Source organism: Piliocolobus tephrosceles, chromosome 3 (genome assembly GCF_002776525.5).
Source record: "Piliocolobus tephrosceles isolate RC106 chromosome 3, ASM277652v3, whole genome shotgun sequence".
Taxonomy (NCBI): Eukaryota; Metazoa; Chordata; class Mammalia; order Primates; family Cercopithecidae; genus Piliocolobus; species Piliocolobus tephrosceles.
Genome location: NC_045436.1, coordinates 184,290,854 through 184,310,704, shown reverse-complemented (window position 1 = coordinate 184,310,704; position 19,851 = coordinate 184,290,854). Strand labels below are relative to the sequence as shown.

At 41.4% G+C, this 19,851-nt stretch overlaps 1 protein-coding gene across 1 annotated transcript in view; it reads left to right on the top strand.

Moving 5' to 3' along the window:
• The window catches only part of LOC111539030 (zinc finger protein 141), a 36,246-nt gene that overhangs the window by 15,366 nt on the left and 1,029 nt on the right, over positions 1–19,851 (top strand). The window contains 1 exon segment of the mRNA XM_031935392.1: positions 19,117–19,851. This exon segment is cut by the window's right edge and continues 305 nt beyond it. Within this exon segment, the coding sequence (XP_031791252.1) occupies positions 19,117–19,851 (735 nt within the window).

Below are 19,851 nucleotides of genomic sequence, written 5' to 3'. Positions count from 1 at the left end.
TGCCTCAGCCTCCAGAGTAGCTGGGACTCCAGGCGCCTGCCACCTCACCCGGCTAATTTTTTGTATTTTTAGTAGAGACGGGGTTTCACCGTGTTGGCCAGGATGGTCTCGATCTCCTGACCTCGTGATCCACCCGTCTCGGCCTCCCAAAGTGCTGGGATTACAGGCTTCAGCCACAGCGCCCGGCCAGAAAAAGGCTATTTTTTATATAGAGGAGCAAACAAGATTAGAAAGAAGGTGGAGGGCCAGGTGTGGTGGCTCACGTCTGTAATCCCAGCGCTTTGGGAGGCCAAGATGGGCGGATCACAAGGTCAAGAGATGGAGACGATCCTGGCCAACATGGTGAAACGCCATCTCTACTAAAAATACAAAAAATTAGCTGAGCGTGATGGTGGGTGCCTGTAGTCCCAGCTACTCGGGAGACTGAGGCAGGAGAATCACTTGAACCCGGGAGACAGAGATTGCAGTGAGCTGAGACTGTGCCACTGCATTCCAGCCTGGTGACAGAGCGAGACTCCGTCTCAAAAAAAAAAAAAGGTGGGGGGGAAGGTGGAGAGGGAGAAGGCAGAATGGAGAATGGCAAAATCAGATTTAAGATTAGAGAATGTTTCACCCTGAAGTCAGCCTGTTCTTGGAAGGGGCATCAAGAGGGGTTGTATGCTAGCTCAGACTGAAGGCGGAGCAGAGTCCAGGGGCTGGGGGAATGTAGAGTCTGTGAATTTGTGATATCTTAAGAGGGAGCATCATCAAAGTCATAATGAAAAGGGTATTTCTTTGCAATAAGCATTTCTTGCGAATCACAAAGGCTTGGAGAGATCTCAGTCATAGCTATTTACCAAGATTCATTACCCACCTCATCTTTTCCCCTACTTTCCTTTGTCCTACACATTTTTTCCCTTTGGCTTTTACTGAGCTGTATTCGATATAATAACCCGGAAAACAGGTGAAGTGTTTTTGCTAAGTTCTGTGAGTAGTTTTATTAAATTTGAGGGAGGGAGTTATGGAAGCCCATGATTTATAGTCAGTTGCTCAGAAGTGTAGGTGGGCTCCTGGAGTTTGTGACTGGCATGTGCAGCGGAAGCAGTATTGTGGAACCGGGTTTGAACTTGTGGGGTCTATGATGACCCTGGTATTGTCAGAATTGAGTTGTTGGACACCCAGTTTGTGTTGGAGGATTGGTTGGTGTTCAGCAAACTCCATATATTTGGTGTTGGAATAAAGATAATCAGGCTGGGTCTGGTGGCTCATGTCTGTAATCCTAGCACTTTGAGAGGCCGAGGATGCAGATGGCTTGAGCTCAGGAATTCAGCACCAGCCTGGTCTACCTGGTGAAATCCCACCTCTACCAAAAATACAGAAAATTAGCCAGGCATGGTGGCACGCATTTGTATTCCCAGCTACTTGGGGGACTGAGTTTGGAGGATTGCTTGAACCCTGGGAGGTCAAGGCTGCTGTGACCTGAGATCATGCCGCTGCACTCCAGACGGAAGGACACAGTGAGACCCTGTCTCAGAAAAAAGAAAAAAGAATTCACAGCAGACTTGGTTGGAAGGAGATGGTGAGTCTGTTGGATAATTGAGAGTTTATTTATTTATTTATTTATTTATTTATTTTTGAGAGAGAGTCTCACTCTGTCACCGAGGCTGGAGTGCAGTGGCACGATCTCAGCTCACTATAAGCTCCGCTTCCTGGGTTCACGCCATTCTCCTGCCTCAGCCTCCCAAGTAGCTGGGGCTACAGGTGCCCGCCACCACGCCTGGCTAATTTTGTTTTTGTATTTTTAGTAGAGACGGGGTTTCACCATGTTAGCCAGGATGGTCTTGATCTCCTGACCTCATGATCCGCCCGCCTTGGCCTCCCAAAGTTTTGGGATTACAGGCGCGAGCCATTGTGCCCGGCTCTCTTTCTTTTTTATAACTGATTATGTTCATGCATTGTTGCAAAAAAAATTAGGAATCTGTGTACTTTTGCATTTTATTTTTCTTTTGTTGTTTTCTTTTTTAGTTTTTTGTCTTTTTTTGAGACGGAGTCTTGGTCTGTTGCCAGGCTGGAGTTCAGTGGTTCGATCTTGACTCACTGCAACGTCTGCCTCCCGGGTTCAAGCAATTCTCCTGCCTCAGCCTCCCAAATAGCTAGGATTACAGGAGTGCGCCACCACACCCAGCTAATTTTTGTATTTTTAGTAGAGATGGGTTTTCCCCGTGTTGGCCAGGATGGTCTTGATCTCCTGACCTTGTGATCCACCCGCGTTGGCCTCCCAAGGTGCTGGGATTACAGGCGTGAGCCACCGCGCCTGGCCTTTATTGAGATTTTTTAAGGTAATTACTTTGAATTCTCTGTTAGACATTTTCTAGATCTGTGTGTTATTGTTAGTCGTTCCTGGAACATGTTTAGTTTCCTTTTGTGCTGTTAGGTTTGCCTGATCCTTCATAATCTGTGAAGCCTTGTTTTGATGTTCTTGCATCTGAAGTAGTAAATACTTCTTTCAGTCATTATAGACTAGTTTGGGGAGGTAAATATCTTCTATTGGATTTCTGGGCTGATGAGATTGTCACTAAGATCACAGTCAACTGAATTGGATCCTGGTCACATAACTGCTACTAGGTCTACAGTGAAGTTCATGCTTGGTAGACCTGTTATTAAAGCATCAGACAGTTGAGGATTCTGTCTATTTTCTGAGGAGACTGAACTTTCTTTAAGATCTTGATCAATAAGAGTCATGCTGAGAAAAAAAACAAAACCCAGTCAATATCTGCAAATGGACATGCTGATACAATAAATACGAGCAGGTGTGGCTCCTGCTGTTTGGCTCTTGCTGAATGTTTGGAAATGCTCTAACCTAGTCATTGGACAGGTTTCTAGATGAGCATTACTGACCCTTCATCACAGCTGAGAGGGTGTGAAACTGATTCATAGGGCTGCTTCAGGATACACAGCTGAGACCAAAGTCTTCAGGTTTGCTTTTGGGTTCATGACATTTCTCCCTCCAGATTTCTGGGTGGGCAGGACTTCTCCCAGACTCTAGCTGCCAGGGATTGGAGTCTGGTTATAGGACTGCTTCACAATTCACAGTGGGAATAAAGTCAGCCAGCATGTCTACAGGGGCACATATAGCTGTGCTTTTTGGCAGATCACAGGTTAGGAAAAACTCCTCCTGTATTTTGGTTGCATGGACTTGGAGCCAAATTATAGTGCCACGTCAAGATCCACCATCAAATGAATATTGTCAAGCCTACATCCAGGGGCACAGATGGATATTTCTGTCTGTGGGTCCCTGTGTGAGTAGGATTTCTTCCACATCATGACTGACATGTGCAAGGGGTGGATTTTGGGGTAATTCAGAGATCACAGACAGAACTAACATCTAAAGGCCTTTCACCTGAGATACAGGACATTATGAATCCTCCTAAGTGTCTTGGCAGATGGTGCTAGTGGCATAAACAAAACCAAATGATCTATAGCTATGTTTACAATGAGAATTAGTTACATTTCATTCTGTAGCTGGGACTATTGTGGTCAAATATGCCATTCAAGCAAGGACATGCCCTCTCAATACAGCCCTCCTCAGTCTTCAGGTCGCAGTCTTACAAATGGGTTCCAAAGTTCCCGTAAAGGTTGTTTTATCAGGGCTTAACTGCTGTATTTTTGTTACTGTAGAAAACCTATTCTGCCATCTTGCTATGTCACTCCCCTTGTATGTTTCACTTTCCGATATGTTCTATGTCAAATTTATCTGATTACAAATTCAGAATTTCTGAAATAAAATACTCAGATTTACACATTGTGTGATAACTAAACGTATTGAAATGCTTCATTCTCAGAGCATTTTATTATTGAAATGCATTTGCTTTTACTGCGGTACATTGCATGTCAAAGATTCAAAATGCCAGCTCTTCATAAGTTCACAGTTGAAAACTAGTTATTTAAAGGATTGTTTTTATGATACGTCTATATTCAGTATTTTATAGGTCAGAATTTTTTTTCTTGTTGTCAACTGTATTTTACTGGGGAGTCTCTTTTCATGTAGGTTCTCCTCAATCATTTACTTTTTTGTGTTTTTAATCTTCATCTTTGTATGGTAATTTTCAACTTTGTACCTTTTATGACCATGTATAAATCATTGGAGCAAATTTATATGTGTGTGTGTGTGTATGAATGACATTTCCGTTGCCTATAAAAGTTATCTGTGTGGTATTTGCCTGTATAAATATTGCCCTACTTTGTTTATAAATTATTTATTTTCTTGGGTAGTCATGGTGTTTCCTTGTGTAGGTGAGTAGTCAAAGAAACCGTAAATTTACCATCTATTTATTGTTTGATTATATGTTACTCTGTGAGAGAAACATTTGTTATTTGAAGGTGATTTTTTTAAAATGTAACCTTTTTAGGTAGATGTAAATATTTAATTGTGATGAAAAACACAAAATTGCTATCTTAAACATTTTCAAGTATACAGTCTAGTGGAGTTAAGTGCATTTACATTATTTTACAATGGATCTTTTTTTTTTTTTTTGAGACGGAGTCTCTCTCTCTTGCCCAGGCTGGAGTGCAGTGCCTGATCTCAGCTCACTGCAAGCTCTGCCTCCCGGGTTTACACCATTCTCCTGCCTCAGCCTCCCGAGTAGCTGGGACTACAGGCGCCGCCACCTCGCCCGGCTAGTTTTTTGTATTTTTTAGTAGAGGCGGGGTTTCACCAGGTTAGCCAGGATGGTCTCCATCTCCTAAACTCGTGATCCGCCCGTCTCGGCCTCCCAGAGTGCTGGGATTACAGGCTTGAGCCACCACGCCCGGCCTGCAATGAATCTTTAGATTAATTTTATCTTACAAAAGTAAAATGTAATACTCAATAAACAAACTGCCCTTTTCCTCTCTTTCTTCAGCTCTTGGAAAACACCATTTTACTTACTGTTTCTATACTTTTGACTGATTTTTATATTGGTATCACTAATTAATATGTTTCTTTTTGACGATTTTTTTTTAACATAATGATCTCAGCCTTTGTTTTTGTAAGATGTGTCAGAATATCTTTCTGGTTTTTGTTTTTTGTTTTTTGTTTTTTGTTTTTTGTTTTTGAGACGGAGTCTGGCTCTGTCGCCCAGGCTGGAGTGCAGTGGCGCGATCTCGGCTCACTGCAAGCTCCGCCTCCCGGGTTTACGCCATTCTCCTGCCTCAGCCTCCCGAGTAGCTGGAACTACAGGCACCCGCCACCGCGCCCGGCTAATTTTTTGTATTTTTAGTAGAGACGGGGTTTCACCGTGGTCTCGATCTCCTGACCTTGTGATCCGCCCGCCTCGGCCTCCCAAAGTGCTGGGATTACAGGCGTGAGCCCCTGCGCCCAGCCTGTTTTTTTTTTTTTTTTTAATTTAAGTTCTAGGGTACGTGTGCACAACATGCAGGCTCGTTACATAGGTATACATGTGCCATGCTGGCCTGCTGCACCCATCAACCCATCATTTACATTAGGTATTTCTCCTAATGCTATCCCTCCCCCGACCCCACAACAAGCCCCAGTGTGTGATGTTGCCCACCCTGTGTTTGAGTGTTCTCATTGTTCAGTTCCCACCTATGAGTGAGAACATGCGGTGTTTGGTTTTCTGTCCTTGTGATAGTTTGCTCAGAATGATGGTTTCCATCTTCATCCATGTTGCTGCAAAGGACATGAGCTCATCCTTTTTTATGGCTGCATGGTATTCTGTGTTGTATATGTGCCGCATTTGCTTAATCCAGTCTATCACTGATGGGCATTTGGGTTGGTTCCAAGTCTTTGCTATTGTGAATAGTGCCGCAATAAACATACATGTACATGTGTCTTTATAGCAGGATGATTTATAGTCCTTTGAATATATACCCAGTAATGGGATGGCTGGGTCAAATGGTATTTCTAATTGTAGATCCTTGAGGAATCGCCACACTGTCTTCCACAATGGTTAAACTAGTTTACAGTCCCACTAACAGTGTAAAAGTGTTCCTATTTCTCCACATCCTCTCCAGCACCTGTTTTTTCCTGACTTTAATGATTGCCATTCTAACTGGTGTGAGATGGTATCTGATTGTGGTTTTGATTTGCATTTCTCTGATGGCCAGTGATGATGACCATTTTTTCATGTGTCTGTTGGCTGATTAATGTCTTCTTTTGATATCCGGTGCCCACTTTTTGATGGGGTTGTTTCATTTTTTTCTTGTAAATTTATTTAAGTTCTTTGTAGATTCTGGATGTTAGCCCTTTGTCAGATGGGTAGATTGTAAAAATTTTCTCCCATTCTGTAGGTTGCCTGTTCACTCTGATGGTAGTTTATTTTGATGTGCAGAAGCTCTTTAGTTTAATTAGATCCCATTTGTCCATTTTGGCTTTTGTTGCCATTGCTTTTGGTGTTTTAGTCATGAAGTCCTTGCCCATGCCTATGTCCTGAATGGTATTGCCTAGGTTTTCTCCTAGAGTTTTTATGGTTTTAGGTCTAACATTTAAGTCTTTAATCCATCTTGAATTAATTTTTGTATAAGGTATAAGGAAGGGATCCAGTTTCAGCTTCCTACATATGGCTAGCCAGTTTTCCCAGCACCAATTATTAAATCGGGAATCCTTTCGCCATTTCTTGTTTTTGTCAGGTTTGTCAAAGATCAGATGCTTGTAGATGTGTGGTATTATTTCTGAGGGCTCTGTTCTCTTCCATTGGTCTATATCTCTGTTTTGGTACCAGTACCATGCTGTTTTGGTTACTGTAGCCTGGTAGTATAGTTTGAAGTCAGGTAGCGTGATGCCTCCAGCTTTGTTCTTTTGGCTGAGGATTGTCTTGGCAATGGAGACTCTTTTTTGGTTCCATATGAACTTTAAAGTAGTTTTTTCCAATTCTGTGAAGAAAGTCATTGGTAGCTTGATGGGGATGGCATTGAATCTATGAATTACCTTGAGCAGTGTGGCCATTTTCACAATACTGATTCTTCCTATCCATGAGCATGGAATGTTCCATTTGTTTGTAGTCCTCTTTTATTTCATTGAGCAGTGGTTTGTAGTTCTCCTTGAAGAGGTCCTTCACATCCCTTGTAAGTTGAATTCCTAGGTATTTTATTCTCTTTGAAGCAATTGTGAATGGGAGTTCACTCATGATTTGGCTCTCTGTTTGTCTGTTTTTGGTGTATAGGAATGCTTGTGATTTTTTCATATTGATTTTGTATCCTGAGACTTTGCTGAAGTTGCTTATCAGCTTAAGGAGATTTTGGGCTGAGGCGATGGGGTTTTCTAAATATACAATCATGTCATCTACAAACAGGGACAATTTGGTTTCCTCTTTTCCTAGTTGAATACCCTTTATTTCTGTCTCCTACCTGATTGCCCTGGCCAGAACTTCTGACACGATGTTGAATAGGAGTGGTAAGAGAGGGCATACCTGTCTTGTGCCAGTTTTCAAAGGGAATGCTTCCTGGCCAGGTGTGGTGGCTCATGCCTGTAATCCCAGCACTTTGGGAGGCCAAGGCAGGTGGATCACGAGGTCAGGAGATCAAGACCATCCTGGCTAACATGGTGAAACCCCGTCTCTACTAAAAAAAAAAAAAGAAAAAATTAGCCAATTGTGGTGGTGGGCACTTGTAGTCCCAGCTACTCAGGAGGCTGAGACAGAAGAATGACGTGAACCCAGAAGGCAGAGCTTGCAGTGAGCCAAGATCATGCCACTGCACTCCAGCCTGGGAGAGCAAGACTCCATATCAAAAAAAAAGGACGGGGGGGAATGCTTCCAGTTTTTGCCCATTCAGTATGATATTGGCTATGGGTTTGTCATAAATAGCTCTTATTATTTTGAGATACATCCCATCAATACCTAGTTTATTGAGAGTTTTTAGTATGAAGCGCTGTTCACTTTTGTCAGAGGCCTTTTCTGCATCTATTGAGATAATCATATGGTTTTCGTGTTTGATTCTGTTTATATGATGGATTACGTTTATTGATTTGCATATGTTGAACCAGCCTTGCATCCCAGGGATGAAGCCAACTTGATCGTGGTGGATAAGCTTTTTGATGTGCTGCTGGATTCGGTTTGCCATTATTTTATTGAGGATTTTTGTATCGATGTTCATCAGGGATATTGGTCTAAAATTCTCTTTTTTTGTTATGTCTCTGCCTGGCTTTGGTATCAGGATGATGCTGGCCTCATAAAATGTGTTAGGGAGGATTCCCAATTTCTCTGTTGATTGAAATAGTTTCAGAAGGAATGGTACCAGCTCCTCTTTGTACCTCTGGTAGAATTCAGCTGTGAATCCGTCTGGTCCTGGACTTTTTTTGGTTGGTAGGCTATTATTGCCTCAATTTCAGAACCTGTTATTGGTCTATTCAGGGATTCAACTTGTTCCTGGTTTAGTCTTGGGAGGGTGTATGTGTCCAGCAATTTATCCGTTTCTTCTAGATTTTCTAATTTATTTGTGTGGAGGTCTTTATAGTATTCTCTGATGGGAGTTTGTATTTTTTTGGGATTGGTGGTGATATCCCTTTTATCATTTTTTATTCTGTCTATTTGATTCTTCTCTCTTTTCTTCTTTATTAGTCTTGCTAACGGTCTATCAATTTTGTTGATCTTTTCAAAAAACCAGCTCCTGGATTCGTTGATTTTTTTTAAAGGGTTTTTTGTGTCTCTATCTCCTTCAGTTCTGCTCTGATCTTAGTTATTTCTTGCCTTCTGCTAGCTTTCGAATGTGTTTGCTGTTGCTTCTCTAGTTCTTTTAATTGTGATGTTAGGGTGTCAATTTTAGATCTTTCCAGCTTTCTCTTGTGGGCATTTAGTGCTACAAATTTCCCTCTACACACTGTTTTAAATGTGTCCCAGAGATTTTGGTATGTTGTGTCTTTGTTCTCATTGGTTTCAAAGAACATCTTTATTTCTGCCTTTATTTGGTTATGTACCCAGTAGTCATTCTGGAGCAGGTTGTTCAGTTTCCATGTATTAGAGCAGTTTTGAGTGAGTTTCTTTTTTTTTTTTTTTTTTTTTTTTTGAGACGGAGTCTCGCTCTGTCACCCAGGCTAGAGTGCAGTGGCCGGATCTCAGCTCACTGCAAGCTCCGCCTCCCGGGTTTACGCCATTCTCCTGCCTCAGCCTCCCAAGTAGCTGGGACTACAGGCGCCCGCCAACTCGCCCGGCTAGTTTTTTTTTTTTTTTGTATTTTTTAGTAGAGACAGGGTTTCGCCGTGTTAGCTAGGTTGGTCTCGATCTCCTGACCTCGCGATCCACCCGTCTCGGCCTCCCAAAGTGCTGGGATTACAGGCTTGAGCCACCGTGCCCGGCTTGAGTGAGTTTCTTAATCCTGAGTTCTAGTTTGCACTGTGGTCTGAGAGACAGTTTGTTATAATTTCTGTTCTTTTACATTTGCTGAGGAGTGCTTTACTTCCAACTGTGTGGTCAATTTTGGAATAAGTGCGATGTGGTGCTAAGAAGAATGTATATTCTGTTGATTTGGGACGGAGAGTTCTGTACATGTCTATTAGGTACGCTTGATGCAGAGCTGATTTCAATTCCTGGATATCTTTGTGAACTTTCTGTCTCATGGATCTGTCTAATGTTGACAGTGGGGTGTTAAAATCTCCCATTATTATTGTGTGGGAGTGTAAGTCTCTTTGTATGTCTCTAAGGACTTGCTTTATGAATCTGGGTACTCCTGTATTGGATGCATATATATTTAGGATAATTAGCTCTTGTTGAATTGGTCCCTTTACCATTATGTAATGACCTTCTTTGTCTCTTTTGATCTTTGTTGGTTTAAAGTCTGTTTTATCAAAGACTAGGATTGCAACCCCTGCTTTTTTTTTTTTTTTTTCTTTCCATTTGCTTGGTAGATCTTCCTCCATCCCTTTATTTTGAGCCTATGTGTATCTCTGCATGTGAGATGGGTCTCCTGAATACAGCACACTGATGGGTCTTGACTCTTTATCCAGTTTGCCAGTCTGTGTCTTTTAATTGGAGCATTTAGTCCACTTACATTTAAGATTAATATTGTTATGTGTGAATTTGCTCCTGTCATTATGATGTTAGCTGGTTATTTTGTTCATTAGTTGATGCAGTTTCTTCCTAGCATTGATGGTCTTTACAATTGGCATGTTTTTGCAGTGACTGGTACCAGTTGTCCCTTTCCATGTTTAGTGCTTCCTTCAGAAGCTCTTGTAAGGCAGGCCTGGTGGTGACAAAATCTCTAAGCATTTGCCTGTCTGTAAAGGATTTTATTTCCCCTTCACTTATGGAGCTTAGTTTGGCTGCATATAAAATTCTGGGTTGAAAATTCTTTTCTTTAAGAATGTTGAATATTGGCCCCCACTCTCTTCTGGTTTGTAGAGTTTCTGCCAGGAGATCCGCTCTTAGTCTGATGGGCTTCCCTTTGTGGATAACCTGACCTCTCTGGCTGCCCTTAACATTTCTTCCTTCATTTCAACCTTGGTGAATCTGACAATTATGTGTCTTGAGGTTGTTCTTCTCAAGGAGTATCTTTGTGGTATTCTTCGTATTTCCTGAATTTGAATGTTGACCTGCCATGCTAGTTTGGGGAAGTTCTCCTGGATAATTTGCTGAAGAGTGTTTTCCAGCTTGGTTCCATTCTCCTCATCACTTTCAGGTACACTAATCAAACGTAGATTTGGTCTTTTCACATGGTCCCATATTTCTTGGAGGCTTTGTTCATTTCTTTTTACTCTTTTTTCTCTAAACTTCTCTTCTCTCTCTATTTCATTCATTTGATCTTCAATCTCTGATACCCTTTCTTCCTCTTGATCAAATCAGCTATTGAAGCTTGTGCATGTTTCACGTAGTACTCGTGCCATGGTTTTCAGCCCCTTCAGGTCATTTAAGTTCTTCTCCACACTGTTTATTCTAGTTATCCATTCGTCTAATCTTTTTCCAAGGTTTTTAGCTTCCTTGCGATGGGGTCCAACATCCTTCTTTAGCTCAGAGAAGTTTGTTATTACCGACCCTCTGAAGCCTACTTCTGTCAGCTCATCAAAGTCATTCTCCATCTAGCTTTGTTCCGATGCTGGTGAGGAGCTGTGATCCTTTGGAGGAGAGGAGGCGCTCTAGTTTTTTGAATTTTCAGCTTTTCTGCTCAGTTTTCTCCCCATCTTTGTGGTTTTGTCTACCTTTGGTCTTTGATGTTGGTGACCTACAGATGGGGTTTTGGTGTGGATGTCCTTTTTGTTGATGTCGATGCTGTTCCTTCCTGTTTGTTGTGTTTTTCTTCTAACAAGTCCCTCAGCTACAGGTCTGTTGGAGTTTGCTGGAGGTCCGTTCCAGACCCTCTTTGCCTGGGTATCACCAGCGGAGGCTGCAGAACAGCAAATATTGCTGCCTGATCCTTCCTCTGGAAGCTTTGTCCCAGAGGGGCACCTGCCTCTATTAGGTGTCAGTCGACTCCTACTGGGAAGTGTCTCCCAGTTAGGCTACATGGGGGTCAGGGACCCACTGAGGAGGCAATCTGCCCGTTCTCAGATCTCAAACACCATGCTGGGAGAACCACGGCTCTCTTCAGAGCTATCAGACAGGGATGATTAAATCTGTAGAAGTTTCTGCTGCCTTTTGTTCAGCTATACCCTGTCCCCAGAGGTAGAATCTATAGAGGCAACTGGCCTTGCTGAGCTGCAGTGGGCTTCGCCCAGTTTGAGCTTCCCTGGCTGCTTTGTTTACTTACTCAAGCCTCAGCAATGGTGGACGCTTCTCCCCCTGTCAGGCTGCTGCCTCGCAGGTCAATCTCAGACTGCTGTGCTAGCAGTGAACAAGGCTCCATGGTCATGGGACCTGGCAAGCCAGGCACGGGATATAATCTCCTGGTGTGCTGTTTGCTAAGACCATTGGAAAACCACAGTATTTGGGCAGGAGTGTCCCGATTTTCCAGATACAGTCTGTCACAGCTTCCCTTGGCTAGGAGAGGGAAATCCCCCAACCCCTTGTGCTTCCCAGGTGAGGCGATGCCCCTCTCTGTTTCGGCTCACCCTCCGTGGGCTGCACTGCACCCATTGTCCAACCAGTCCCAATGAGATGAACCAGGTACCTCAGTTGAAAATGCAGAAATCACCTGTCTTCTATGTTGATCACGCTGGAAGCTGCAAACCGGAGCCATTCCTATTCAGCCATCTTGGAATGGGATGTCTCTGCTCTATGTTTAAATTGTGTGTTATTTTTGTTGTTAAGCTTGTTAAATATTCTATAAGTTTATCTTTTGTGTGCATTTCACAAATATTTTCTTTCACTCTGTAGATTATCTCTTCACTTTGTTAATGTTTTCTTTGCTGTGCAAAATGTTTTTAGTTTGTTGTAATCCCATTTGCATAATGTTGCTTATTTTGCCTGTGCTTTTGAGGTCTTACTTAAAAATTCTTTGCTCTGTAATAAGTGATAAAGCGTTCCTCCGTATTTACCCAAATAGCTTTATAAGTTTGGGTTTCACATTTAAATCTTTATGTGCAATTGAGTTTTTTATATCGTAAGAGCTAGGGGCCTACTTTCATTTTTTGATTATCATGTAGATAATCAATTTTCCTAGCACCATTTATTGAAAAGACTGTATTTTTCCAAATATGTGTTCTTGACATCTTTGTTGAAAATCACTTGCCTCTAGGTTCATGAGTTTATTACTGAGCTCACTGGATAGTTTGATATGTCTAGTTTTATGCCAGTGTCATGTTGTTTTGCCTATTATGGCTTTATAGGATATTTCGGAGTCAGGTAGTGTAATGCCTCCAACCTGATTCTTTTTGCCAAGGATTACCTTCGCTATTTGGGGATCTTTGGTTGGTCCTGGTTAATTTTAAGCTTGTTTGTTCCATTTCTGTGAAAAAGTCATTGGTATTTTGATAGAGATGGCATTGAATTTGTGTATCACCTTCAGTAGTATGGCCACTTTCCTAATGTTTTTTCAATTCATGAGGAAAAATATCTTTCAATTTTTATGTCTTTTTCAGTTTTTTATCAATTCTGTTGTTGTTTGTTTTCTGAGACGAAGTCTCACTCTGTTGCCTAGGCTGGAGTGTAATGGTGTGATCTCAGTGCACCACAACCTCTGCCTCTCGGGTTCAAATGATTCTCTTGCCTCAACCTCCTGAGTAGCTGGGGCGACAGGCACATGCCACCACACCCCGGTAATTTTTGTATTTTTAGTAGTGATGGGGTTTCACCATGTTGGTCAAGCTGCTCTCGAACTCCTGACCTCGTGATCTGCCCACCTTGGCCTCCCAAAGTGCTAGGATTACAGATGTGAGCCACCATGCCCAGCATTATCAATGTTTTTTAATTATCAGTGTAGAGAGTGTTCACCTTTTCAATTCAATTTGCTGCTAGACATATTTTATTTTATTTTACTTTATTTTATTTGGGATGGAGTCCTGCTTTGTCACCCAGACTGGAGTGCACTGATGTGATCTCAGCTCACCACAACCTCTGCCTCCTAGGTTCAAGCAGTTCTTCTGAGTAGCTGGGAGTAGCTGGACTGCATCTGGCTAATTTTTGTAGTTTTAGTAGAGACAGGGTTTCGCCATGTTGACCAGGCTAGTCTTGAACTCCTAACCTCAGGTGATCCTTATGCCTCAACCTCCCAGAGTGCTAGGATTACAGGCGTGAGCCACTGCACCTGGCCAGCACCTTTTTTTTTTATTGTGGATACAGAAGAAACATTGCCAAAATTGAACATGCCTTTGTGATTTAAGCAACTCAACAAATTAGGTATAGATTATATGTACCTCAATACAGTAAAGACCATATATGATTAATAATGATCAGATTAATAGCTGATACCATACTGGATAGGAAAGAGCAGAAAACTTTTTATTTGAGATCTGGAACAAGACAAGGATGTTTTTATTTTATACTATAATTGACAGCATCCAACCATGTGCACTCTAAGACTGGAGCACAAGTCAAATCACTGATATGTCTATTTCCAATATGAGTCTGTGTTTATTTATCTGTATGCATATTGTTTTTGTTTTGTTTATGAGTTGTATCCTTGTTCTGTTTGTGTATACAGTGGTGGTTTTGAGTAGTCATTGAAATCCTCCTAATTTTACTCTCTATTTATTTGTAAATCTATATTTATGTGTGGGAGAAACACTTTTGCGACTTGTAGATAAGTTCAAAAACTGTCATATGTCTGTATCTCAGATTTTAGATACTATTTTTAATTGTCAAAAACACATAAACTTTACAATCTTTTTTTTTTCTTTTTGACATGGAGTCTCACTCTGTCATGCAGGCTAGAGTGCAGCGATGCCATCTCGGTTCACTGCATCCTCCTCCCAGATTCAAGTGATTGTTCTGCCTCAGCCTCCTCAGTAGCTGGGATTACAGGTGTGCACCACCACACCCAGCTAATTTTTGTGTTTTTAGTAGAGACAGGGTTTCACCACATTTGTCAGGCTGATCTCGAACGCCTGACCTCAAGTGATCCACCTGCCTTGGCCTCCCAAAGTGCTGGGATTACAGACATGAGCCACCATGCCCAGCCAATGTTTCATTATTTTAATATTTCAGATTATATTTATCCATTTATTTCGTGAGAGAAATTTGCATTACTTTCATTTATTTGCTTTCAGTAGCAATGCTACAATAATTGTGTGTGGCCAAATTACTCTTCATGTGACCCTATGTGTGACAGTTCATCTTTTTGCCAGATTTTATTGATTTAGGCGTTCACCTTCAAACCCATACCAGATTGTTTTAATTATTTTATTTATTTACTTATTTATTTTTTGAGATGGAGTCTCACTCTGTTGCCCCGGCTGGAGTGCAGTGGCACGATGCAGCCTTAATGCAAGCTCCGCCTCCCGGGTTTACTTAGGCCATTCTTCTGCCTCAGCCTCCCAAGTAGCTGGGACCACAGGCACTCGCCACCATACCCAGCTAATTTTTTTGTATTTTTAGTAGAGACGGGGTTTCACCTCGTTAGCCAGGATGGTCTGAATCTCCTGACCTTGTGATCTGCCAGCCTCGGCCTCCCAAAGTGCTGAGATTACAGGTGTGAGCCACCACACCTGGCTTAATTCTTTACCTTTGTATGTGTTTTGAAATCAGGAACTGTAGTGTTTCTGACGTTGTTACTCTTTTTGAAGATTGTTGAGTGCTTCATTGTTTCTTGAATTCCACATGAATTGGGGGTTGCTGTTTCTTTTTCTGCAAGAATTTAATTAGAAATTTGACAGGGATTGCATTTAATCTGTAGATTACATTGAACAATTTAGACATCTTTTTTTTTTTTTTTTTTTGAGGTGGAGTCTTGCTCTGTCGCCCAGGCTGGAGTGCAGTGGCGTGATCTAGGCTCACTGCAAGCTGTGACTCCTGGGTTCACGCCATTCTCCTGCCCCAGCCTCCCAAGTAGCTGGGACTACAGGTGCCCACTACCCCACCTGGCTAATTTTTTGTATTTTTAGTAGAGAGAGGATTTCACCATGTTAGCCAGGATGGTCTCGATCTCCTGACCTTGTAATCCCCCTGCCTCAGTCTCCCAAAGTGCTGGGATTATAGGCATGAGCCACCGTACCCAGCTAGACATCTTAATAACATTATTACAAACTTTGAACAAGAGCATGCCTAAGAGTGTGTTGTTTAATTTCTATAAATATGCGAACGTTTTAGTTTTATTTCTACTCTCATTCCGGTTAGATCATTAAAAGTAATCTATAAAATTTCAATTTTAAAATTAAGATTTTTTTTGTGCCCTAACATGTAGTCTATCAAGGAGAATATTGTATGAGCTATTGAGAAGGATGTGTATTCTGTTGTTGACCAGTGTGCTGTACAATTCTGTTAGGCAAAATTGTTTTATACTGCTTTCAAGTCTTCTCTTCCCTTATGAGTATTCTCTCTTGTTTCATTATTCATTATAGATATGAGGGTATTGAATTATCCCACTGCAATAATATTGCTCCCTATATCTTGCTTTAATTCTGTCAGTATTTGCTTTGTATATTTTGAACCCTAATGTAAGATACACACACACACACTCACACACACATTAATGTATGTATACACACATTTGTCATGGGTTCTAAGTAAATGAACCTGTTTATTATTGTTTAATGTCCTCCTTTGCCCCTTATGAGCTTTTAGTTAAAGTATATTTTATGAAATAGAGTTTTTGACTTAAGATGTACTTTGTGTTATATAACTTGCATCTCTTGTCCTCTTATTTGGTTATTTCCATGAAATGTCTTCTTTCATCTTGCCTTTTTCAGTCTCCTTTAATAATTAGACCTCAAGTAAGTCTTGTAGAAAAACAAGTTGGATCTTGTTTTTTAATTTTTGCAATCAGTCCCTTTATTTGGTGCATGTATGGATGGAAAGTTTACTTCATAAATATTTGAATAATTTGCTGAACTAAAAAGGCTTACCTGTTTTATAAATTGTTTTACTGTATTATTTTATCTCTGTTCCTTATTTTCTTTTTCTGTCTTCCTGTTTGTCTTTTAGATTTTTGTGTTGATAGGACTTCTTATACTTTTGTGTATCTATACAGATACTTTCTTTGTGGTATCTTGGCAATTCTGTAAAATTTCTTAAAGATAAAATGTTTTTTCTTTTTTGAGAGGGAGTCTCTTCGGGCACAGTGGCTCACCGCTGTAATCGCAACACTTTGGGAGGCTGAGGCGGGCGGATCACAAAGTCAGGAGATTGAGACCATCCTGGCTAACACAGTGAAACCCTGTCTGTACTAAAAATATAAAAAATATTGGCCAAGTATGGTGGCGAGCGCCTGCAGTCCCAGCTACTTGGGAGGCTGAGGCAGGAGAATGGTATGAACCCAGGAGGCGGAGCTTGCAGTGAGCCGAGATGGCACCACTACACTCCAGCCTGAGAGACGGAGTGAGACTGTGTCTCAAAAAAAAAAAGAAAAGAAAATTTCTCAGTCATTATTTTTGTATTTTTCACTTCCATGATTTTTTATGTTTTTAATGTTTTCATTTATATATATTTTTTAAATTATATTTAGTTGGGTTACCATTTAGCTCATTGAGCTTTATTCTGGTCAAATTTTAAAACTTTGTTTATCTTCAGTTTTAATTATTGTTCTGAACTTTTGTTTTTGTTTTGTTTTGTTTTGAGATGGAGTCTCATTCTGTCACTCAGGCTGGAGTGCAATCGTGTGATCTTGGCTCACTGCAACCTCTACCTCCAGGGTTTAAGCAATTCTCCTGCCTCACCCTCCTTAGTAGCTGGGACTACAGGTGTGTGCCACCATGCCCAGCTAATTTTTGTAGTTTTAGTAAAGACGGAGTTTCACCATTTTGGCCAGGATGTTTTTGATCTCTTGACCTCATGATCTGCCCGCCTCAGCCTCCCAAAGTGCTGGGATTACAGGCATGAGCCACTATGCCTGGTCTTTTCTGAAAATGTGTGTGTGTTTGTGTGTGTGTGTGTGTGTGTGTGTGTGTGTCGGAGTCTCACTCTGTCGCCCAGGCTGGAGTGCAGTGGTGTGATTCGGCACACTGCAAGCTTTGCCTCCTGTGTTTACACGATTCTCCTGCCTCAGCCTCCCATGTAGCTAGGACTGCAGGTGCCCGTCACCACGTCCGGGTAGTTTTTTTTTTATTTATTTATTTTTATTTATTTATTTTTTTTATTGAGACGGAATCTCATTCTGTCTCCCAGGCTGGAGTGCAGTGGCCGGATCTCAGCTCACTGCAAGCTCCGCCTCCCGGGTTCACGCCATTCTCCTGCCTCAGCCTCCTGAGTAGCTGGGACTACAGGCGCCGCCACCTCACCCGGCTAGTTTTTTTTGTATTTTTAGTAGAGACGGGATTTCACCGTGTTAGCCAGGATGGTCTCGATCTCCTGACCTCGTGATCCACCCGTCTCGGCCTCCCAAAGTGCTGGGATTACAGGCTTGAGCCACCGTGCCCGGCCGTCTTTTTGTATTTTTAATAGGGACGGGGCTTCACCATGTTAGCCAAGCGGTCTCTTATCTCCTGACCTTGTGATCCTCCCACCTCAGCCTGCCAAAGTGCTGGGATTACAGGCGTGAGCCACCATGCCCAGTCCCTTTTCTGAAAATTTTTAAATTGTTGGACCATATTGTTCTAATATTTTGTATACATTGTAATGTTTGGTTGTTATTTGAACATTAACAAAAAGCTATTTGTCACAATCTTTACAATGTAGATTTTTCTTGACATGGTCTGAAACCAATTGTCCTTAAAGGAGATTATGGTAACCTCTCATACATCTTCTAAGGATATGTCTTCTCTGGAATTTTGTGTTTACTTTTCAGTTAAAAGGGTTTGTTCATGTTCCTTCTTAACAGTCTCTAGGGCCGGGTGCAGTGGCTCACGCCTATAATCCCAGCATTTTGGGAGGCCAAGGCGGGCGGATCACGAGGTCACGAGATCAAGACCATCCTGGCTAACATGGTGAAAGCCCGTCTCCACTAAAAATACAAAAACTTAGCCGGGCATGGTGGCAAGTGCCTGTAGTCCCAGCTACTTGGGAGGCTGAGGCAGGAGAATGACGTGAACCCAGGAGGCCGAGGTTGCAGTGAGCTGAGATCATACCACTGCACTCCAGCCTGGGTGACAGAGCAAGACTCTGTCTCTAAAAAAAAAACACAGTCTCTAATCACTTGTTCCACCTCTTGCCTATATTTAACACGGCAATCTACTCCTGAAGCATTTACATTTGGTTTCAGCAGATCCAATCTGTCCTCCCAAAGTATACCACCATTTCAGCACTCTGTGGTATTGGAGAGAAAATCCAGGCTCTGTAAAGACACCCAAAAGCCAGAAGTAAGGATATCTGTATCAGTATTTTTATTCTCTTTAAAGGAAGAAGCCAGGAGTTGATACTTCACTCCTAATGGCATAGTGCTATATTGGGGAGGAGGAAGTGCTGTTGGTGGGTAAATGTAGCAAACATTCTTTCCTGTTCTATGTGGCTCTTGGCCTTTTGCTTACCTGAGGCATTGCATACAATTAACTCATTTATAGGTTTCACAGAAAGGCATCTTTTTTAGTACATGTTTGCTACATGTGTATATCTGTGAAGAAATTATGGCCTGTGGGATTTTGTTATGCCATCTTACTAATGTAGTTTGAATAATTTCATAAGATTTACAAAGTATATTTATATGAATATACTAAGTGGGATAATTTATAATTTTTATTTCTTTCAGCTATGTGTTCTCATTTCACCCACGACCGTTGGCCAGTGCAGGGCATAGAAGATTCCTTCCACAAACTTATATTGAGAAGATATGAGAAATGTGGACATGAGAATTTACAATTAAGAAAAGGCTGTAAAAGTTTGAATGACTGTAAGTTGCAGAAAGGAGGTTATAATGAATTTAATGAATGCTTGTCAACTACCCAGAGCAAAATATTTCAGTGTAAAGCAAGCGTCAAAGTTGTTAGTAAATTTTCAAATTCAAACAAATGTAAGACAAGACATACTGGAGAGAAACAATTTAAATGTAAAGAATGTGGCAAATCTTTTCGTAAGTTTTCACACCTAACTCAACATAAGGTAATTCATGTTGGAGAGAAACCCTACACATGTGAAGAATGTGGCAAAGCCTTTAAATGGTCTTTAATATTTAATGAACATAAGAGAATTCATACTGGAGAGAAACCTTTTACTTGTGAAGAATGTGGCAGCATCTTTACCACATCCTCACACTTTGCTAAGCATAAAATAATTCATACTGGAGAGAAACCCTATAAATGTGAAGAATGTGGCAAAGCCTTTAATAGGTTCACAACCCTTACTAAACATAAGAGAGTTCATGCTGGAGAGAAACCCATCACATGTGAAGAATGTAGGAAAATCTTTACCTCATCTTCAAACTTTGCCAAACATAAGAGAATTCATACTGGAGAGAAACCCTACAAATGTGAAGAATGTGGCAAAG